Source organism: Microcaecilia unicolor, chromosome 14, assembly GCF_901765095.1.
Source record: "Microcaecilia unicolor chromosome 14, aMicUni1.1, whole genome shotgun sequence".
NCBI lineage: Eukaryota > Metazoa > Chordata > Amphibia > Gymnophiona > Siphonopidae > Microcaecilia > Microcaecilia unicolor.
This window is the reverse complement of record NC_044044.1, coordinates 13,295,894-13,319,859: the sequence shown is the minus strand read 5'-3', so window position 1 is coordinate 13,319,859 and position 23,966 is coordinate 13,295,894. Positions and strand designations below refer to the sequence as shown.

The 23,966-nt window shown below is 44.5% G+C and overlaps 1 protein-coding gene across 6 annotated transcripts in view; it reads left to right on the top strand.

Annotated features, from left to right (window-relative positions):
- GIGYF1 (GRB10 interacting GYF protein 1) overlaps positions 1–23,966 on the top strand; it is a 316,678-nt gene that overhangs the window by 176,097 nt on the left and 116,615 nt on the right. For all 6 annotated transcript variants that reach the window (XR_003939962.1, XM_030186350.1, XM_030186348.1 and 3 more), the window contains exon 14: positions 17,391–17,557. Coding sequence is in view for 5 of the 6 variants with exons in the window: in XM_030186350.1 (XP_030042210.1) it covers positions 17,391–17,557 (167 nt within the window). In the remaining variant the exon portion in view is untranslated. The remainder of the gene's footprint in view (positions 1–17,390; positions 17,558–23,966) is intronic.

The following is a 23,966-nucleotide window of genomic DNA, read 5'->3' as shown; positions in this document are numbered from 1 at the left end:
GATTGAAGATTCAAGGGTTTGTATTGTTAAACAATTTCTGGTTTTAAAAGGGAAAAAAATGAAATCAGGTGTATTACTTTCACTAATATTGGACAATAAGTATGTTTCCAATGAAATTGATGGACTATGCACCGTTATGGTCTTGAAGAAACCAACCAGATGATCAATGTGGAAAAATGATTTAGATAAATAATAACTGGGGATAATCGGGTTAATACCACGTTTTCTTTGTTTGCTGTTGCTTAAATTGATCTCCTTGTCTTGTTTCACTCTCCCCATTTATTTTGTGGTCTAAGAAAGAGAAAGATTGTACAAAATCCATTTATCTTGTTGAGATTGTTTTCTTCAAATATTGTTTTAATGTACAATCATCTCTGTTTTACTGTTTTGCAAGTGATCCTTGTAAAATGAAAAAATTATAAATAAATGATTTAAATAAACTGGTTGAAAGATAGGAAACAGAGTAGGACTAAAAGGTCAATATTCGCAATGGAGAAGGGTAGTTTGTGGGCTCTCTCAGGGATCAGTGCTGGGCCCTCTGCTTTTTAACATATTCATAAATGACCTAGAGATGGGGATAACTAGTGAGGTAATCAAATTTGCCGATGACACAAAGTTATTCAAAGTAGTCAAATCGTGGGAAGCTTGTGAAAAACTACAAGAGGACCTTATGAGACTGGGAGACTGGGCGTCTAAATGGCAGATAACATTTAATGTGAACAATTGCAAAGTGATGCATGTGGGAAAGAGGAACCCAAACTATAACTACGTCATGCAAGGTTCAGCGTTGGGAGTCACGGACCGAGAAAGGGATCTAGGTGTCATCGTTGATGATACGTTGAAAACTTCTGCTTTGCTGGAGTCAAGGCCAGAACCAACACCTTGACGCCCCTCTTGAGATCATGGTACTTCTTTGTCGAGGCGGGCTTGCTCTCAGCCCTCCCATGAGGAGATCTTGGCTGACATCAATGAGGAGTGCTCATGGAACTCAGAAGAGGATCCACGGTGGTACTTTTTTTTTTTTTTTACCTTCAGCATTTGCCTGCATATCATAGTATTCAAAGTCAACTGTATAGCACTGTTCTAGTAGCCAGCTGTGTATCAGACCACTCTGTCACCCTGTGTGAGTCCCAGCTGCCTGTATAGCACAGTTCCAGCAGTTGTTGTGTGGGGTTTTGCCAGGTACTTGTGACCTGGATTGGCCACTGTTAGAAGCAGGATACTGGTCTAGATGGACCATTGGTCTGACCCAGTATGACTGCTGTTATGTTCTTATGTTTGTGTGGCTCAGTTATGGAAGCTTTGTATATGGCAAAGCTGCCTATGTCACATCAGATATATCAGTTGTCTGTGGGACATTTAGATGCATATTTGTGTGGCTTCTCAGGCAGCAGCTGACTGCATGACTGGCTGTGGTACCCATAAGTAGGTTATTAGATGCAGCATCCAGGCACTTGCTATAGCTATTATATTACATACAGCATCTGTAGGTATGGATTCAGCTGCAGCTTGCGAACGTGTGTTTTCAGATGCAGTGGCCACCTGTTTGATTTATTTACCACAGCTACCTCTACCATTCTGCTGCTGGTATGGTTACAGCTACCACAGCTGCCTGTATATGGATAGAGTTGTGCACTCACTTCTATAACTTCTGCTATAGCGATGGCCTGGATGTCTCCAGTTTTGACATCCACATCTGTAGCTCCAGCAACCATGGCTACATGTATAACATCTCTTAATGCATTTGCTTATGATGCTTGGCTGCGTCAGTAGACTGTCTCTTCTGAGTTTGGTGGCTGACTACATGGCTCATTTACTCTGCACAAATCTATTTGGTACAGTTTCGCTAAGGTTGCCCATATGGCTAGGGCTATATAAACCATCAACTTTGTGCGATTCTACAATCTTGCTGTTTTGCACAGCTAACTTGATAGCACTAGCATTAAGCCACCACTGTTACAAAACTTCAGGAAGTCTCTGATATTGTGGTTTTATTCTGAGGCTAATAGGCTCCCATTCTTGGTTGTTCTGTCTTGTGTCTAATGTTTTGTGGCATGTTTCAGGGTCTTTATGCTCTCTTCTTGCTCTTGTGATGACATTTAGATGTTCATGTCTGAATTGGACGTTCATTGGTACCAGCTCAATCAATAGCCATTCTGTTTAAACCCAATTGTTCTCCTTTCTTTATTGTCAGTAAAGGATGATCAATTTGCTTCTGGATTTTCCTGGTTGTCACAGATTTAGACTAGGGTAAATACAGTGGTTTTTCAGTTCCCTTCTCTGGATATTCAGCTCCTCCAGGACTTCTGTTGTACTTGCAATATTCCTTTTATAGATGTGCTTTGCTGTTAGGCTGTCGAAAAATCATCAGTTGGGTTTGTTTCTTGCTTTACACATCTCTTCCATGATCTATCAATACTATTTTCTATTATTCCTTCTTATCATGGGACTTGCTTTCTTCTTTTCCATACCCTTTGTCTTTCCAGAGTCCTTTTGACTGGTCTTGGTTCTTTCTACTGGGTTCCACTGGAAAGGATCTCTTAAGAATATTCCATTTTATCTCTTTTTTGTGTGTGTGTGTTTCAGTCTTTTAGTCCCGCCCTATGTTGGAGACACTGCTTGGCTACATTCCATTTGTCTGGATTGGTTTGAGGTCTGATAGGGCTAAAGAAAAGAGTTATCAGGTAAGACATAGCTTTTCTTTGTTTGCCCAACCGAGTGGAAATTAATTTCTTCATTTTACCATATCACAAATCTGTCATGTCAAAATTAGATTTAATTGCAAAAGTAAAAATGCCACAAACCACTGGAATTTTTTCATCAAGCTCCTGAAAAACTCCTTCAGATTACTGAGATGCCACCAGCATATTATCTGGTTACTCAGCAATCTTGAACTCCCTGCCCTTCCCTATCCCCTACAGTCACACCCCATGGATGATTTCATTGGCCGTAACTCTAAAAAGAGCTCCAAAAACAGCAGAAAGCAGTGGAAAAACGGGACATCCTGGTCTTGTACCTCTCTTCTGACTCCCCCCCCCCCCCCCCCCCTTGCAGACCAGAGCCATGATCTTGTGACTATATGCATTAACTACATTCTCAAATTGTCCACTAACAGCAAAATGATCCAGGATTGCACAAAGATAATCCTACAGCACTCTGTCAATGCCTTCTCGTTGTTGAACCTAATAGCAGCAGACGGGATATCTCTTTGCACGCAGTATTTTATTTAGACCAATATATTACATTATAAACAGTGAACCACCTCTCATAAACCCCACCTGCTTCATTGAGATAGATCTTGTAGAATCCAAGATAGCTGATCTTCCATGGTCTTACCCAGCAGCTTATTGTCAAAATTAAAGCAAAGATTAGGGGACTGTTATAACAGCTGTATTCACTGGGTTTGAAAATCACTGAGTTGTCATAGCAGAGAATACCCTTTCCAAGGAACCTGTAACCCTTATCTTTTAAGGTTCTATATAATTCAGCTCCATAAACCTCCACCCTGGTGCCTTTAAAGTTCTTTACTTGGCTTATACCCTTCCTGATCTCCTCCTCAGTAAATAAGGCCTTCATCTCAGAGATTGCTCTTCAAACACACTTGGCAATTATAAATCTAGTCTGTACCAGACCCACTGCCTGGGTCCTTCAATTCCACCACATATAATTTCTGCTAGAAGCTCTGGAAAATCTCCCTAATTTATTTGAGTGCCACCTACCCAAGTCCTCTTGCTCTACTGGAATGAATTTTGGTCCACCCACCATTTTATCAAAGAATATGGCATCTTACCAGGCTTATTACCATACAGGAATAATTTATATCTGTAATACATCATGCTGTTCTTAGTTCTCTGATGAATCAAGTTCAAAGATCAAAAAGTTGTCTAGAACTGTTCACACAGAGGTGGTCAAACTTGGCTAATCCACCTTTACTAGTCTCTCCAAGATATACAGCTTTCTATCCAATTTCTGCTGCTTCTGACACATGTAGGCCATTCTTTGCTCCTCCTTTACAGGCCTTCCATGGGAATACCAATGTTCCTGACTAAAAGTCTGAAATTCATCTCAATTCTGCCTTTTCTAAGCCCAAAACCTTTCCTCGGAGCTCAGGTACACTGTAAATCAGCTAACTCTTCCCTCTTCCTCCCCACATGTGCACACACACTCTGGACCCCCTTCCTCCATGTCAATTCAGAGAGGGGTATGATCTGCTATCTCCAAAGGACCAGTTCTGCTGCCAGGACCCTAGAGAATAAACCTTCTGTGACCAGAAGAGTCCATCTTTAACTGCATCCCATGAGCTCATAACATGTGAGTGTAGTCACAATTTGTTGGCTGCAACACACTCCACAAGCCCCAGTTGGTCACATTGTCGTCTTATGCCCCCAGACACTCTCAGACAGAGCTGATATATCCTACTCGGTATTCATTATACTATTTAGTTCTGCACCACACCCCATTCAGAATCAACAGCATCACATTATATCCCAGGAGACCATCCTAATCCTGAAAACATTTTACGTTTGGATTAGGAGCATGTATTACGCAGCACCATTTCACATACAAATAACTGTCCCTTTGCTGTTACGTAACACCCTTCTTGATCCTTGACCACTTTACTAGTTTTTAAACAATGTGTTCAACAATAAGAATGGACAGGTTTCTTCTTTGTTTTGTCTCTGAAGAGTGTACAACACTTCACCCACCCAGCTGTTTTACAGTACAACTCGAGTCGTCATGATGTCTTTTGAAACATCATCACTCCATCCTTATATTGCTTTAAAACTTGTAAAGTTTTATAATGCTTTGTTTGGAGACCCAGTTCCTGCTACATTCCAGGACATGCACTGTATTGTCCCAAGTAGTGGGGATACATGTAGTAGGTCTGAAGTTCAGTAAGTCTTTCATTAATTTAGATATTAGTGGCTGTACGGGAATAAGCTTGTTATTGCTGTGAGCATAAATTGCATTGATGAAAAGATGAGCCTTTAAAGAGTTTGTCTTCAGTTGAGAGTTGGACAGGAAAATAGGTAGTTGAGTACTACTGGAGTATAGGTACACTTTTTCTGTCTCTCACCACCTGATACAGTGAGCTAGGGAAGGTTCTCTTATGACCCATCCATGTCAGTCTGCAGGAATCTTTGGGAGAACATTTGTTTATTTTGGATGGTCTGACTTAGTGAGCTGGATGGGAGCAAGCTGTGCTTTTCATAAAAAAGGAGAGATGTGATAAACAATACAATACTATACGCAAAAAAGAAATGAAGCTGTCTTCTCTCCTGCACAATCACAGAAAGAAAAATAACTTACCTTGAAGCAGAAACGGCGCTGCAATCCTAACAGGACCAAACAACTTGGATACGCTTTACAATCCATCTGAGGTATGTGAAAATCAAAATCTGAACAAACCAGGAGATCAAGAAAGTCTGCAAATACCGTGCAGGCAAACCACCTCTGATCTCCCTATCGGAAATGTAAATCAATTGGGGATAGTAAACCTCTCAAACTATCAATTATCACAGCATGAAGTCTCTGTACTTTCCAAAGGACTCTCGTTTATCCCATCCTGCAAGCTTGATGAAATTCATTTATACTCAGATCTGAAAGGCCTTATCAGAACATTTCCTAAACAAGTACAGCTACATCTGAAGAAATTCGTTCCAAACCAGCCCTCTGTGGGCACATTCTACATGCTACCTAAAATCCACACACCTGGAAACCCTGGCAGGCCAATCATACCGGGTATTGGCACACTCACAGAGGGAAATATCTGGACTTATAGAGGGGATTCTGAAATCTTGTGCACAAGACAAACAGCTTAAGACACCACAGACTTTCTGAATAAATTGAAAAATACCAAGCAATTACCGCCGGGTACCCACGATGGATGTAGAATCACTATACAGCAACATTCCCCATGCGGATGGCATAGCTGCATGTGAGAAGCTCCTAAAAACATCCACACTGGTCCATCAATACTCAACAGAAACTATTACAAAATTAATCAAATGTATTCTAACTCACAACTATTGAGTTAGATATCTACCTACAAATCATGGGTACTGTGATGGGCACCAGGGCAGCATCTCTATGGCTCAACTGGAAGAGACATTTCTGAATACATATCAGACCACACCCCTAAAATATTACTAGTATATTGATGACAGTTTTATGATTTGGACTGAAGGGGAAGAAACTCTAAAACAACTTTACTCTAAAACAACTTTACAGTTCTTTCAATACATATCCTACAATCGGATTCAAAATTGACTACTCCCCAGAAAAAGTCAATTTTTTTGGACACCACAGTTTCAATCAGCAATGGCTACATACAAACATCCATATATAGGAAACCCACAGACACATGCAGCTACCTCCACAACTCCAACTTCCACCCTTCACATACAAAAAAAATCCATTATTCATAGCCAAGCCACAAGATACTACTGTATCTGCTCTGACCCAGGGGACAGAGACAGGCTCCTCAAACTCTTGACTGCATCCTTCGAACAGAAAGGCTACAACCCCAGAATAATCGCCAAGAATATTGCCTCCCTCAAAACACCCAGGAAAAATCTGCTACAATACAAAGAAAAGAAAGCCACAGACAGAACCCCCTCTTATAGTGACATACAACCCAGAGCTGCAAAACTGAGGAAAATCATGAGATCTGCAGCTACTACTCCAGGAGGATGAATTACTGAAAGAGATATTCCCATCCCCACCAGTGCTGGCCTTCCGACAGCCACCCAATTTAAAACACAAGCTACTGAGACGCAAGCTCTCAACAGAGACCCATAAAGAAGAGAATGGCACACATTATGCCAAAACATTTCACAAGACCCACAGTCATTCACAAAGGAAAAATATTCAACATAAAGGAATACTTCACATGCTCATCTTCCAATGTTAGTAGCTGAAGAAGAGATTTAATTTACATAGACAGCATATGAAAAATGCCAGTGCCAACCAGGATGTTACCTCTGTGGGACAGCACTTAAATCCAGAACACTGTACTAATGATTTTATGGTGCGAATAGTTAAGGGAAACTTAATACAGGAATGCAAGACCTTTGAAGTCAAATTGATTAAATATTTTGATACCCACCAGACAGGACTTAACAAAGATCTGGGTTTTTTAGCACCTTATAAACCATGAAATTTCACTGCTTTGTTACCCTCTGATCACCATGCATATCTTCCTTTCCCTCTACCTCTCAGCCCTCTCTTTCTCACCTAGCCAACCCCTCCCTCATCCTTTCAGACTGTCATTGAAATACTTTGATGTTTCACTTATATATGCTGTTACTTATCAAAATTTGCTTATTTCTGATCTGACAAAGAAGGGCTACCTTCGAAAGCTAATCAAAAAATGTATTAAGTTTGTCCAATAAAAAAGGTATCATCTTATTTTCTTTTCTATGTTTTATTTTATTCTATTTCTGTTGACTGCATAAAAAAAGGAGAATTTGAGCTAGGTCCACAAAAGCAAGATGGTGGATGGCCATGTGGAGTTGGGAGCAGTGACTGTGGCCCTGGTTGAGGCATTATCACAGGCTCTGGAAGCAGTTTGAGTTTTTTGCAAAACTGGAGATTTCAGCTGTATCTGGGACTTCAACATAGCATCTGTCTACAGGAGGTGGATAAATGTTTCTGACTTGGAGTATAAACATGAATCAATTGTTTACTGTTTCAGAAAGTACAAAGACTAAGGAGATATGCCATGAAATTACTAATATAACATTTAAAACAAATAGGAGAAAAAAAATTCACTCATTACATTTAATCTTTGGAATTTGTTGCCAGAAAACATGGTAAAAATAGTGTCGCTGGGTGTAAAGGTTTGGACAAGTTCCTTGATGAAAAGTCCATAAACTGGCATTACTACTACTACTACTATTTAGCATTTCTATAGCGCTACAAGGCGTACGCAGCGCTGCACAAACATAGAAGAAAGACAGTCCCTGCTCAAAGAGCTTACAATCTAATAGACAAAAAATAAATAAAGTAAGCAAATCAAATCAATTAATGTGAACGGGAAGGAAGAGAGGAGGGTAGGTGGAGGCGAGTGGTTACGAGTCAAAAGCAATGTTAAAGAGGTGGGCTTTCAGTCTAGATTTAAAGGTGGCCAAGGATGGGGCAAGACGTAGGGGCTCAGGAAGTTTATTCCAGGCGTAGGGTGCAGCGAGACAGAAGGCGCGAAGTCTGGAGTTGGCAGTAGTGGAGAAGGGAACAGATAAGAAGGATTTAACCATGGAGCGGAGTGCACGGGAAGGGGTGTAAGGAAGGACGAGTTTGGAGAGATACTGGGGAGCAGCAGAGTGAGTACATTTATAGGTTAGTAGAAGAAGTTTGAACAGGATGCGAAAACGGATAGGGAGCCAGTGAAGGGTCTTGAGGAGAGGGGTAGTATGAGTAAAGCGACCCTGGCGGAAGACGAGACGGGCAGCAGAGTTTTGAACCGACTGGAGAGGGGAGAGGTGACTAAGTGGGAGGCCAGCAAGAAGCAGATTGCAGTAGTCTAAACGAGAGGTGACAAGGGTGTGGATGAGGGTTTTGGTAGAGTGCTCGGAAAGAAAGGGGCGGATTTTACGGATGTTGTAAAGAAAGAAACGACAGGTCTTGGCAATCTGCTGGATATGAGCAGAGAAGTAGACAGAGGAGTCAAAGATGACCCCAAGGTTTCGAGCTGAGGAGACAGGGAGAATGAGAGAGCCATCAACAGAAATAGAAAACGGGGGGAGCGGGGAGGTGGGTTTGGGGGGGAAAATGAGAAGCTTGGTTTTGGTCATATTTAATTTCAGGTGGCGTTGAGACATCCAGACAGCAATGTCAGACAAGCACGCTGAAACTTTGGTTTGGATGCAAGGTGAGATATCAGGGGTAGAAAGGTAGATTTGGGAGTCGTCAGCATAGAGATGGTAGGAAAAGCCATGGGATGAGATTAATGAACCAAGGGAAGAAGTGTAGATAGAAAAGAGGAGGGGACCAAGAACAGAACCCTGAGATACGCCGACAGGCAGAGGGATAGAAGTAGAAGAGGATCCACCAGAGTGAACACTAAAGGTGCAGAGGGAGAGGTAGGAAGAGAACCAGGAAAGGACAGAGCCCTGGAATCCAAGTGAAGACAGGGTATCGAGAAGTATGCTGTGATCGACAGTGTCAAAAGCAGCGGAAAGATCAAGAAGAATGAGGATGGAATATTGACCTCTGGATTTAGCCAGTAATAGGTCATTGGTGACTTTAGTAAGCACAGTTTCGGTTGAGTGGAGAGGGCGAAAACCAGATTATAGTGGGTCAAGAATAGCATGTGAGGAGAGAAAATCAAGGCAGCGGCGGTGAACAGCACGCTCAAGTAATTTGGAGAGAAAAGGAAGGAGGGAGATGGGTCAGTAATTAGAGGGACAAGTAGGGTCGAGTGAAGGCTTCTTAAGGAGAGGTGTGACCACAGCATGTTTAAAGGCAGCAGGGACAGTTGCAGTGGAAAGTGAGAGGTTGAGAATGTGACAGATAAAAGGAATAAGAGCAGGAGAGATGGCATTAAGAAGGTGGGTGGGAATGGGATCAGAGGAACAGGTAGTACATTTTGAGGAAGAAAGGAGAAGTGTAGTTTCCTCAATAGTAACTTCAGGAAAGGAGGAAAGGGCATGAGGGGAAGGAGAGAGAGGGGAACGGACGAGTGGAGGGAGAGGTGGTGAGGTAGAGAAAGCAAGGTTTATCTTTTGAACCTTGTTGTGAAAGAATTCAGCAAGGGTCTGAAGAGATAATGAAGGGGGAGTTGGGGGAGGGGGCACCTTGAGGAGAGAGTTCAATGTGGTGAAGAGAAATCGAGGATTAGAGCCAAGGGAGTTGGTCAGTTGGATATAATAATCCTGTTTGGCACGTAAAAGAGCAGATTGGAAGGAGGTCAGCATGAACTTAAAGTGTAAGAAATCAGCAAGGGCCCGAGATTTCCGCCAGAGGCGTTTGGCGGAGCGGGTACAGGAACGTAGGTAGCGGATATTAGAAGTCAGCCAAGGTTGGGGTTTTGTATGCCTTACAGGGCGGGTCATCAAAGGTGCAAGAGTGTCTAAGGCAGAGGATAGAGTATTGTTGTAAGAAGAAACAGCCTCGTTGACAGACGTTGATGGTGCCACAGTAGAGAGGAGGTTTGAAACATGGGAGGATAGAGATGAAGGGTCAATATCGTGAAGATTCCTAGATAAATTAGATAAGATAGGACGGGACTGGTATACATGCTAGAGTACTGATAGAACTGAAAAATGAGCTTGCAGAGGTTCTGTTAGTGATATGCAATTTATCCTTAAAATCGGGCGTGGTACCGGAAGATTGGAGGGTGGCCAATGTAACGCCGATTTTTTAAAAAAGATTCCAGGGGAGATCCGGGAAATTATAGACCGGTGAGTCTGACGTCTGTGCCGGGGAAAATGATAGAGGCTATTATTAAAAAACAAAATTGCAGAGCACATCCAAGGACATGGATTACTTGAGACCAAGTCAGCACAGCTTTAGTGTTTGGAAATCTTGCCTGACTAATTTACTTCAGTTCTTTGAAGGAGTAAACAAGCATGTGGACAAAGGGGAGCCTGTTGATATTGTGTATCTGGATTTTCAAAAGGTGTTTGATAAGGTACCTCATGAAAGGCTACAGAGGAAATTGAAGAGTCATGGGATAGGAGGAAATGTCCTATTGTGGATTAAAAACTGGTTGAAGGATAGGAAACAGAGAGTGGGGTTAAATGGGCAGTATTCACAATGGAGAAGAGTTCCTCAGGGGTCTATGCTAGGACCGCTGCTTTTTAATATATTTATAAATGATTTAGAGATGGGAGTAACCAGCGAGGTAATTAAATTTGCTGATGACACAAAGTTATTCAGTCATTAACTCGCGAGAGTATTGTGAAAAATTACAGAAGGACCTTACGAGACTGGGAGACTGGGTGGCTAAATGGCAGATGACGTTTAATATGAGCAAGTGCAAGGTGATGCATGTGGGGAAAAAGAACCCGAATTATGGCTACGTCATGCAAGATTCCACGTTAGGAGTTAAAGACCAAGAAAGGGATCTGGGTGTCATCATTGATAATACACTGAAACTTTCTGTTCAGTGTGCTGCTGCAGCTAGGAAAGCGAATAGAATGTTGGGTATTATAAGGAAAGGTATGGAGAACAGATGTGAGGATGTTATAATGCCGTTGTATTGCTCCATGGTGCGACTGCACCTTGAGTATTGTGTTCAATTCTGGTTGCCGCATCTCAAGAAAGATATAGTAGAACTGGAAAGGGTACAACGAAGGGCGACTAAAATGATAGCGGGGATGGGACGACTTCCCTATGAAGAAAAGACTAAGGAGGCTAGGGCTTTTCAGCTTGGAGAAGAGACAGCTCAGGGGAGACATGATAGAGGTATATAAAATAATGAGTGGAGTGGAACAGGTGGATGTGAAGCGTCTGTTCACGCTTTCCAAAAATACTAGGACTAGGGGGCATGCGATGAAACTACAGTGTAGTAAATTTAAAACAAATAGGAGAGAGATTTTCTTCACCCAACACATAATTAAACTCTGGAATTCGTTGCTAGAGAACATGGTGAAGGCGGTTAGCTTAGCAGAGTTTATAAAGGGGTTGGACGGTTTCCTAAAGGACAAGTCCATAGACCGCTACTAAATGGACTTGGGAAAAATCCACAATTTCGGGAATAACTTGTATAAAATGTTTTTATGTTTGGGTAGCTTTCCAGGTGCCCTTGACCTGGATTGGCTGCTGTTGGGGACAGGATGGTTTGCTCGATGGACCTTTGGTCTTTTCCCAGTATGGCATTACTTATGTACTTATGGTATTAAGGTAGACTTGAGGAAAAGTATGGAATCTGGCTACTTTTTGTAACCTATTATTATTATTTGTTGCATTTGTATCCCACATTTTCCCAGCTCTTTGTAGGCTCAATGTGGCTTACAATACGTCATGAGTAGTGGAAATGCATGAGAAAGTATACATTTAGTAATAACAGAAGGATTTTGGGTAACATGATAATGATAGAACATGATAGTATTTTTTAGCAAACATAATAAGAGATATATAAGAAATATATAAGAATTATATAAGAAAATATACGTTTAGTAATAGCAAAAGGATCTTGGGTAGCGTGATGATGACAAAACATGTTAATATTTTGGCAAGTAGATATAGTGGAGGCAGTTCTGAATATGTGTGCAGGAGTTCATATTTGTTCATTGTTGTATGCCTTGTTGAAGAGATGAGTCTTCAGTAGAATTTGAAAGTTAGCTAGTTCATGGATCGTTTTTAGATTACGCGGCAGCACATTCCAGAATTGTGTGCTCAGGTAGGAAAAGGTTGACGCATGCGTTTGTATTTGAGACCTTTACAGTTTGGGAAGTGAAGATTAAGGAATGTGCGGGATGATTTTTTAGCATTCCTGGGTGGTAGGTCTATCAGGTCTGACATGTAGGCTGGTGCGTCGCTGTGAATGATTTTATGAACTAGGGTGCATATTTTGAACGTAATGCGTTCTTTGAGTGGGAGCCAGTGCATCTTTTTTCGTAGGGGTTTAGCGCTTTCGTATTTGTTTTACCGAATATGAGTCTAGCTGCAGTGTTCTGAGCTGTCTGTTTCTTGATTATTTGCTCTTTGCAGCCAGCGTAGAGTGCATTGCAGTAATCTAGGTGGCTGAGTACCATTGATTGTACCAGGTTGCGGAAGACGGTTCTTGGGAAGAAAGGTCTTACTCTTTTTTTTTAATTTCCACATTGAATGGAACATCTTCTTGGTTGTGTTAGATGTCTATTGATGGAATTTTTAGGGTGACTGAAATTGGAAGATTCAGTTTTGGTGTGTCAATGGTGGTGAATTTGTTCGTATTGTGTTGTGAGGTGAGTATTAGACATTGGGTTTTTTCTGCATTGAGTTTCAGCTTGAATGCATCCGCCCATGTGTGCATATGTATCAGGTACTTGTTACCTGGATTGGCCACTGTTGGAAACAGGGTACTGCACTTGACCTTTGGTCTGACCTAGTATGCAAATACTTTTTTTTATGTTGTGCTTTCCTAACTAATAAAGGATCTCTTTTGAAAGCCATGAACCATGCTTCAGTAAAGTATGCTTCTTGGACAACATTACATTATAATAATATATCCCGCAATAGCCAACGAGTTCAATGTGGGTAACAACAAGAAAGTCTGAAGAATTCTCTAGAGAATTTATAGTTCAGCAGATAAACCTTAAAAAACAAAGAAACCAAATAATAACAAATCATGTTAACATTCAAAAAATATTTTCTAAAAAAAAGTGTCTTCAGCAGCTTTCTAAACTGATAGTAGTTTTCTATGTGTTCATTGGCGGGAAGTAAATGTTCCCAGCAAGATGCTGCTTGATGTGATAGGGAGGCTTTAAAAGGATGCAATGCCTTGACATTCTGAATGGAAGGAAAACCTAGCAAATAAGAGTTTCTGGTAGATCTAAAAATGACTTCCATTCAGAAAAAAGTGATCAATCAAATAAGCTGGAATATCTCCATGAAAGGCCTTAAAGACCAATATAGATAACTTTAAATTGTAACCTGGCCTCTACCGTCAGCCAATGTAATTAACAAGAGGATTAATAGGTGCACACTTACAGTGGGGGAAATAAGTATTTGATCCCTTGCTGATTTTGTAAGTTTGCCCACTGACAAAGACATGAGCAGCCCATAATTGAAGGGTAGGTTATTGGTAACAGTGAGAGATAGCACATCACAAATTAAATCCGGAAAATCACATTGTGGAAAGTATATGAATTTATTTGCATTCTGCAGAGGGAAATAAGTATTTGATCCCCCACCAACCAGTAAGAGATCTGGCCCCTACAGACCAGGTAGATGCTCCAAATCAACTCGTTACCTGCATGACAGACAGCTGTCGGCAATGGTCACCTGTATGAAAGACACCTGTCCACAGACTCAGTGAATCAGTCAGACTCTAACCTCTACAAAATGGCCAAGAGCAAGGAGCTGTCTAAGGATGTCAGGGACAAGATCATACACCTGCACAAGGCTGGAATGGGCTACAAAACCATCAGTAAGACGCTGGGCGAGAAGGAGACAACTGTTGGTGCCATAGTAAGAAAATGGAAGAAGTACAAAATGACTGTCAATCGACAAAGATCTGGGGCTCCACGCAAAATCTCACCTCGTGGGGTATCCTTGATCATGAGGAAGGTTAGAAATCAGCCTACAACTACAAGGGGGGAACTTGTCAATGATCTCAAGGCAGCTGGGACCACTGTCACCACGAAAACCATTGGTAACACATTACGACATAACGGATTGCAATCCTGCAGTGCCCGCAAGGTCCCCCTGCTCCGGAAGGCACATGTGACGGCCCGTCTGAAGTTTGCCAGTGAACACCTGGATGATGCCGAGAGTGATTGGGAGAAGGTGCTGTGGTCAGATGAGACAAAAATTGAGCTCTTTGGCATGAACTCAACTCGCCGTGTTTGGAGGAAGAGAAATGCTGCCTATGACCCAAAGAACACCGTCCCCACTGTCAAGCATGGAGGTGGAAATGTTATGTTTTGGGGGTGTTTCTCTGCTAAGGGCACAGGACTACTTCACCGCATCAATGGGAGAATGGATGGGGCCATGTACCGTACAATTCTGAGTGACAACCTCCTTCCCTCCGCCAGGGCCTTAAAAATGGGTCGTGGCTGGGTCTTCCAGCACGACAATGACCCAAAACATACAGCCAAGGCAACAAAGGAGTGGCTCAGGAAGAAGCACATTAGGGTCATGGAGTGGCCTAGCCAGTCACCAGACCTTAATCCCATTGAAAACTTATGGAGGGAGCTGAAGCTGCGAGTTGCCAAGCGACAGCCCAGAACTCTTAATGATTTAGAGATGATCTGCAAAGAGGAGTGGACCAAAATTCCTCCTGACATGTGTGCAAACCTCATCATCAACTACAGAAGACGTCTGACCGCTGTGCTTGCCAACAAGGGTTTTGCCACCAAGTATTAGGTCTTGTTTGCCAGAGGGATTAAATACTTATTTCCCTCTGCAGAATGCAAATAAATTCATATACTTTCCACAATGTGATTTTCCGGATTTAATTTGTGATGTGCTGTCTCTCACTGTTTCCAATAACCTACCCTTCAATTATGGGCTGCTCATGTCTTTGTCAGTGGGCAAACTTACAAAATCAGCAAGGGATCAAATACTTATTTCCCCCACTGTATCTACTGTAAAGATTACTGTTATTGCAGCATTCTGTACTTCTTGCATTTTAACCTTCAAAGTCTTTGAACAGCCAATATATATGGAGTCACAGTAATCAAATTGTGAGAGTACTAAAGATTGGACTAGCAACTGAAGTATTGCTATGAATGACCCTTTCTTTTCTAAGAAGCAACACCAACCTGAACACCCTAAGGACAGTTGACCATCTACTTCAACACCTGAAATTCTAGAACAGAATCTAACTTCAATTTGAGACTGTCAATCTCTATGACATGATTATCTCTTGTGAAAGTTGGCGCACCCACCCATAAAAATTTGGTCTTCTCTTTGTTCAATTTTAATTTAAATGAGTGAACCCAAGCTGCTACTTTTGACAAACATTGGAGATTTGATTACTGATCTACATTTCCCAAAGTAAAAGGTAGGATAATAGTAATATTTGCATAGATGAAAGCCTACAGTCTGAGACTTTACAGATAACAAGCTAACAGCTCCATTAAAATATTAAATAACAAGGGGGGGAGACATTATTAGTCGTCATTTCTGCCCAATGAGTTATTGATCTGCAAGCATTGTTCATTATCCACTCTATACACAGTTCCATTGTTGGAAAGTGGTCCTTCAAACCTATCCTAAATTCCTTCTTGTAACTATCTAACTACATTTTGTGAGCACAAAGGGAACAGATTCACAATCTTGACTATTGCTACACACTTACACTGTCTGTAAACAGAAGATCACAGAATAGCCTCTCAGCTGTGTCTATCCTATTAACATATCAACAGATGTTCGTGTTTTGGATATTGCACTACATATCTGTTTACTATTGCAAAACTGAAATGCATCATCCTAAGAGTTTGAGCCCACCATTCAGCTTCTTTACCCAAAGTCTGTCAAGTGGCCACAAGGTCTGTAATTCATACAATGACAAAGTACCGCTACGTGGCTAATCCTCTGGAAAGATAGTGCCTTTGAAGTAGTTCTCCAGAATTTATTTTGTCAGCTTACAATGTCATACCCTCCAGATTGGGTTGAATGTCTACTTTTAGCATTTTATCTCTACCTTTTGCCTTGAGCTTGGAGTTGCCTAAGATGTCCTAGATTAGCAGTATATCAAATAAAGTTGAAATGAAAATTAAATATGTGGCTGACTATATCTGACTTCTCCAAGAGAAAGTGAGGTGGTTCACCTTTTACCACAGACAGTCACAGAGGCCCTGTGGTTGAAGCATCCAGTGCTCTGCAGTAGACTGACAAGCAAAGAGAATATTGTTGTGTGGGAACTCCTGCACATACTCAATATGTTTTTCACTAGCTATGTTTAAAGAGGAGTCTAACATTTGGTGCTGTTGCATGTTACCTAATGACTTGATGACTTATCCTGCTGTTCACTGAGAACCCCTGTTAGAAGTTAAATAGCCTTGTTATCTACTGCTTGCTGTTTGGTTCTTCATTTTCTTCGTTAGAATGCTCAAGTCAACTTCTTGTACAACTTCATCTGGAATGTGTATTGATATTGAGGAGAAATCACTTCAGCTTGAAATAAGACATTGCACTGTCAGATATTATATATATTGTGTATATCCATGTCAGCTCTCTGAATCTAGAATGTCACATGCAAAGGGCAATTCTGTTACTTGGTGCCTACTTTTAACATGCATCAGAGGCACCAAAATTGGCAGTATTCACATAAGTGCACTTGGCACTATTCTATAAGGTTGCATCTCGGTGCTATAGCGTGTAACTGCAGGGGGGACATTGGGTTATGGCTATCTCTCCAGCTTACTCGCTTAATTTATAGAATACTAGGTTATGTGGTTTGCATGGTGCACGTAGTGCCTGCCATTGACTGGCATACATCGCTGCATCCCAATTTTGAGTTTATGCTAGTATTCTGTAACAGCATCTTGGTGCACAGATGCTGGTAATAGAATTGGTGCGCGGCACATTGGCACATTAGCATGCCTAAATGGAGGCACCAGGTTATAAAATAGCCCCCTTAGTGTCCATTGTGTATTTTTCATATGTTTATTTGGAGCCCCTCTAGATTTCTATAAATCCTTTTAACATAACATTGCCTCTTTTGGTGCTACGTGAAACTGTTACTACCAACTGATGCAACCACTTCTCTCCCTTGCTTCCCCCTATTGCTGCTCTAGGCCCCTTTACTACGCAGGAGATGGCAGAGTGGTTCCATGCTGGCTACTTCACCATGTCCCTCTTGGTAAAACGTGGTTGTGATGAGGGGTTCCAACCTCTGGGGGAGGTTATCAAGATGTGGGGAAGAGTGCCTTTTGCTCCTGGGCCATCACCGCCACCGCTGCTGGTAAGTTGTTTATCTTTTTGTCTAATCCATTTTTAGACCTCCTACTTAACCAGGGTTATAGATGGTTTACAATGAACATAAAAGAATCCACAAAATGCATCATTAAAAAAAAATAATCATATTCTGCTCTTACAATGAAGGGGGATTATGAATAAACATAAAATATAAAACTTGTAGAAATTTGACAACTGCTGTTATTGTACTGCAATAACAATGGTTCTCTGAGGACAAGCAGGCTTAATTATACTCACAAGTGGGTCGATGATCCACATCTGCCCAGGAACCGGCATGATATATAGGAAAAAAGTTGCCAGAGCCTTCTGTTGCGTGTGCCGCATCCTGCGCATGCATGGAGTGCCTTCCCGCTTGTTGCACGACTGCGCTCCTCAGTTTTTTTTTTCTCTGCGGGAGGAGCAGCGCTTTATTCAGCAGCTCCTTTTTGTGCCCTGGAAAGAGCCTTTTTTTCTGTGTTGTACGGCTGTTTTTCAGCTTTTTTCATTTAATTATTTCATCTCTTTAAAAAAATAAACAAACACCCCTTTGTTTGCCTGTGTTTGTTTCCTTGTCATCAAGCAGATGCAGCCATTACAGATGGGTTGTGTCCATCAACCAGCAGAGGGAGATAGCACACTTTTTTCAGTGCCTCATACAAGCTTGCTCCACTGCCTCTCTTCAGTATTCTCTATCTCCCCTAGCAGAGTGGCTGCAGCTTCTTCGAGTTCCATCTAAAAGCTGCCCGGAGGTTGCTCCTGTGCTTTTGCCAGTTGTTAGCAGGGGTGTTGGAGGCTATAGCAGCTTCACTTTAAAGGCACATAGGTTTGCCCTTTCCCTGCCTTACCCATACCTCCGTGGATGTAGACACATTGCTTAGCTTTCCCTGTCCTTCCCCACCAACAGTGGATGCAGGCACATAGGTTCGCCCTTTCCCTGCCTTTCCCACTCACCTGAGCCTCCGGAGTTCTATTTACTTCTGCTTTCCTCACAGCGTTTAAAAAAAAAAAAAAAAAAAGTTGCATCGGGCTTTGCCGCTTAGACGCTGGAACAGAGGTTTTTCCTTGCCTTTTTCTGTGGGACCAGAGCTGTGATACTCGGTCCAGTGAGGTAAGAGTGTTTTCTGACTCCTCCGGGGTGGGCCCGCGATTGGGGCGATTTGGTGCGAACCGCCATTTTGAATTTTACCGCTGTTTTCGGCGATGGCTGCGGAGACAGTAAAGCGCTGTTCCAAGTGTGGCAAGCGCAGATCAGCAGCGGGGCTCTGTAAATCATGCTGTACAGACGTTAGAGCCGGCCCGAGCATGGCGAGCGACGATTCTTCGCGCTCTGAGCTGGCAGCGGGCGCCATTTTGAATTTACCACATGGTGTGACCTCCGCTGAGACGGAGAGTCCTGAGCCCGGGGGGAGGCCTCGGAGTGAGGCTGATATGGGAGCTACTAGCCCCGGCTATCCTGGTGCCCAGGGTGAGTTTTTCTCCCCTGATTTTGTCTTAAAAGAGCTCTCCCACAAAGCCCGGCATGGGCCTCTTCTAATGCCCCCCCCCCCCCCCCCCCCCCGTGGATTCTAGCCTGGGTATGCCCTCTGAGGCGTTATTCCCTGATAATTGGCAGAATATTAAGCGCAGAAGGGCTCAGTCCCCTTCAGAGAGTGCTGCACCTCCATTTCCCCCCCCCCCCCCCCCCTGGTCGGGCTGCGAGGATTCAGAGGACTCTGGCAGGCCTTCATGGTCTGAGGAGCCAGAGTCTGGTGCAGAAGTGACTCAGTATCTGGACAATCCCTCCGCGGTGAGTATTTTCCACCGTGATGAGCTGCCAGCGCTTATTTCTGATGCCCTGCAGGCTCTCTCTATTGAGGACCCTGCCAGTGGCACAGCCTCCTCTGAATCCTAGGATGGCTAGTACCAAAAAGCCTGCTCGAGCCTTTCCTTTGCATGACTCCATCCAAGAGCTTATTTCGGCTCAATGGGCTGACCCCGAGGGACCTTTGAAAGTTTCCTGGGCTATGGGGCAATTATACCCTCTGAGTGTGGAGCATATGGCTCGCTTTGCTATGCCTAAAGTGGTTGCCCTAGTCACAACTGTGACAAAGAGAACTACCCTCCCTGTTGAAGGAGGTGTTGCCCTGAAGGATATTCAAGACCGTAGACTGGAATCAGCACTTAAACGGTCATTTGAAATTGCAGGTCTCACTATTCGGGCGTCTGCATGCAGTTGTTATGCTGCTAGAGCCTGCCTGGCTTGGTTGCAACAGGCAGTGGAACAGCCCGGTGATAGAGCGGAGCCCTTTTCAGATGTGGCTCCGCGGATGGAGTCGGCCTTGTCCTTTCTTGCTGACGCCCTTTATGATATTGTCAGAGCTTCGGCTAAACACATGGCAGTAGCAGTGGCAGCTCGCCATTCTCTTTGGCTACGGCATTGGGTGGCGGACATGGCCTCTAAGCAAAGGTTGGTGAAGTTGCCTTTTCAAGGCCTTCTCCTGTTTGGTGAGGAGTTGGAGAAAATTGTGAAGGGCCTGGGTGAGGCTAAACCCCAGCGCTTGCCCGAAGATAGGCCTCGGCCTTCCTCTAAGGGTGGGACGGTCCACTCCTCTTACAGACCTCGCTTCCGTGAAGCTCGAAGGTACCGCCCGGGGCGTTCTGCTGGGTTCACTTCTCGTGCCCATTTTCAGCAGAGGAACACCTTTCGCTCGGACAAACATTCCACAGCCACTGGCTCAAGGCCTGGAGTTCAGGGGCGACCCTCTCAATGATGGTGCGCCGGCCCTCTCCTCAAGTCCTGTCATCGGAGGACGTCTTTCCCTCTTTGCCGAGGAATGGGCCAACATTTCCTCAGATCAGTGGGTCTTGGACCTGATCAGAGACGGTTACAAAATAGAATTCAAGGCCCCTGTAAGAGACGTGTTTGTGGAGTCCCGATGCGGTTCTGCCGCCAAACGGGCAGCGGTAGAGGAGACTTTACAAGGTCTGATTCAGATAGGGGCCGTGTCCCCGGTACCTCCCGCCGAACACGGCTGCGGCCGCTACTCCATCTACTTTGTGGTGCTGCGAAAAGGAGGGTCTTTTCGCCCTATTCTGGTCTTAAAAGAATTAAACAAGTCCCTGAGAGTGCGGCATTTTCACATGGAAAACCTGCGCTCCGTCATTGCGGCGGTACAGCCAGGAGAGTTTCTCACGTCTCTGGACCTGAAAGAAGCTTACTTGCACATTCCAATTTGGCCCCTGCACCAGAAGTTTCTGAGGTTTGCGGTGATGGGAAAGCATTTCCAGTTCCGGGCCTTGTCTTTTGGCCTCGCCACAGCTCCCCGCACCTTTTCGAAGTTTATGGTGGTAGTAGCTGCCTTTTTAAGGCGAGAGGGTATTCGGGTTCACCCGTACCTGGACGACTGGCTCATTCGAGCACACTCTGCTGCAGAGAGTCAGCATGTAACAGCCAGAGTGGTCTCAGTACTTCAGTCTCTGGTCTGGGTCGTCAATATGATCAAAAGTCACCTGACTCCCTCGCAGTCTCTAGAATATTTGGGGGCCAGGTTCGACACAGCCTTGGGATATGTGTACCTACTACTACTACTACTTGACATTTCTAAAGTGCTACTAGGGTTATGCAGCGCTGTACAATTTAACATAGAAGGACAGTCTCTGCTCAAAGGAGCTTACAATCTAAAGGACAAATGTACAGTTAGTCAAATAGGGGCAGTCTAGATTTCCTGAAAGGTATAAAGGTTAGGTGCCGAAAGCAACATTGAAGAGGTGGGCTTTGAGCAAGGATTTGAAGATGGGTAGGGAGGGGGCTTGGCGTAAGGGCTCAGGAAGTTTATTCCAAGCATAGGGTGAGACGAGGCAGAATGAGCGGAGCCTGGAGTTGGCGGTGGTAGAGAAGGGTACTGAGGGGAGGGATTTGTCCTGTGAGCGGAGGTTACGGGCGGGAACGTAAGGGGTAATGAGGGGCTGCAGACTGCATTTGTAGGTAAGATGGAGAAGCTTGAACTGTATGCGGTATCTGATTGGAAGGCAGTGAAGTGACCTGAGAAGAGGGGTGATATGAGTATATCGGTTCAGGCGGAATATAAGACGTGCAGCAGAGTTCTGAACAGATTGAAGGGGGGATAGATGGCTAAGTGGGAGGCCAGTGAGGAGTAGGTTGCAGTAGTCCAGGCGAGAGGTAATGAGAGCGTGGACGAGAGTACGGGTGGTGTGCTCAGAGAGGAAAGGGCGAATTTTGCTGATGTTAGAGAGAGAGAAGCGACAAGTCTTGGCTATCTGCTGGATATGCGCAGAGAAGGAGAGGGAGGAGTCGAAGATGACTCCGAGGTTGCGGGCAGATGAAACGGGGAGGATGAGGGTGCCATCAGCTGAGATAGAGAGTGGAGGAAGAGGAGAAGTGGGTTTTGGTGGAAAGACGATAAGCTCGGTGCAAGCTTCAGAATCAGGTCCGTCTGCTCCTGAGGATGCCCCGCCCGCGAGCTTGGGACATTGTCCAGCTGCTTGGATTGATGACGGCCACCATGGAACTGGTGCCCTGGGTGAGAGCGTACCTGAGACCTCTACAGTATGCTCTACTCCAAAGATGGTCTCCAGTATCTCAGGATTACCAATGCAGACTCTCTTGGCTCCCTGCGGCCCGACTCAGCATGGAGTGGTGGCTCTCAGACAGCATGCTGCGGCGAGGAATGCTGCTGGCGCTCCCTGATTGGTGCCTAGTGGTGACAGATGCCAGCCTGAAAGGCTGGGGCGCACATTGCAAGGGGAAGCATGCCCAGGGTCTATGGACACCCGAGGAGTCGGAGTGGTCCATCAACCGCCTAGAGTTGAAAGCAGTGTTTCAGGCGCTTCTGGCCTTTCAAGTGACCCTGGAAGGATTGGCTGTCAGAGTGATGTCGGACAACACGACAGCAGTGGCCTACATAAATCGACAAGGCGGCACTCAGTGCAGAGCTCTAGCCGCGCAGGCTGAACAAATTTGCCACTGGGCCGAGCTGCATCTACAGTTTGTCGGCAGCTCACATTGCAGGTCAGAGCAGTGTGTAAGCCGATTATCTAAGCAGGCATCAGATCGATCCAGCGGAGTGGGAACTTGCAGACGAAGTGTTCCTGCAGATATGTGCCAAGTGGGGCAAGCCCGTGATGGATCTAATGGCGACAAGCACCAATGCCAAAGTCCCGTGCTTCTTCAGCAGACGGAGAGATCCTCGCGCGGCGGGGTTGGATGCCTTGGCTCAACCCTGGCCTCCTGTATGTGTTCCCTCCGTGGCCCTTGATAGGGCGAGTGCTCCTGCGGATTCGACTGCATCCAGGAGAAGTGGTTCTCGTCGCCCCGGATTGGCCCAGGAGGCCTTGGTATGTGGACCTCCGACAGATGCTCGTAGAGGATCCCCTTCAGTTACCTCTGGTTCCCAACCTGTTGTCACAGGGTCCGGTGACCATGGAGGACGCCGGCCGGTTTGGTCTTATGGCCTGGCGATTGATAGGGCGCAATTGAGAGGCAGAGGCTATTCCAATAAAGTAATTACCACTCTCCTGCAAGCCCGCAAGCGTTCCACTTCCGTGGCTTATGCCAGGATTTGGCACCAGTTTGAAGTCTGGTGTGCTTCCAGAGAGATCACACCCCTGCGGGCTCCTGTCTCGCCGATTCTGGACTTTTTGCAGGATGGTGTACAAAAAGGCTTGGCCTATAATTCCCTGCGGGTGCAAGTGGCAGCGTTGGCCTCCCTGCGTGGCAAGGTTGAAGGCGTGTCTTTAGCTGCTCATCCGGATGTGGCACGGTTTCTTAGAGGGGTGCTTCGGCTCCGTCCTCCTGTGCGTGCACCTTGTCCAGCTTGGAACCTGGGGCTAGTGCTGAAGGCCCTTCAGGGTGCTCCCTTTGAACCACTTCGGCGTGCTTCAGAGAAAGATTTGACACTGAAGGCCGTCTTGTTAGTGGCCATTACTTCGGCGAGACGGGTGTCAGAGCTCCAGGCGCTGTCCTGTAGAGACCCTTTTCTGCAGTTTTCAGAGTCCGGGGTCACGGTTCGGACCGTGCCTTCCTTCCTTGCCTAAGGTGGTTTCAGCGTTTCACCTAAACCAACCTATTTTCTTGCCCTCCTTTGTCGAGGAGGAGTTTCCAGAATCTTTTGGGCAATTGCACCTGTTGGACGTGCGCAGGACTCTGCTGCAGTATCTGCGAGTTACTAACTCTTTCTAGACCTCTGATCATCTGTTTGTTTTGCTATCAGGTCCTCACAGAGAGTCTCTAGCGTCTAAAGCCACTATTGCCTGCTGGCTTAAAGAATCTATCTTTTCAGCTTATTTGCTTGCCGGCCAGCCTCCGCCTGATGCCTTTAAGGCGCATTCCACTAGAGGAATTTCCTCTAATTGGGCTGAAACTGGAGCACTCTCTCTTCAAGAGATTTGTAGTGCAGCAACATGGGCTTCTAAGCTCT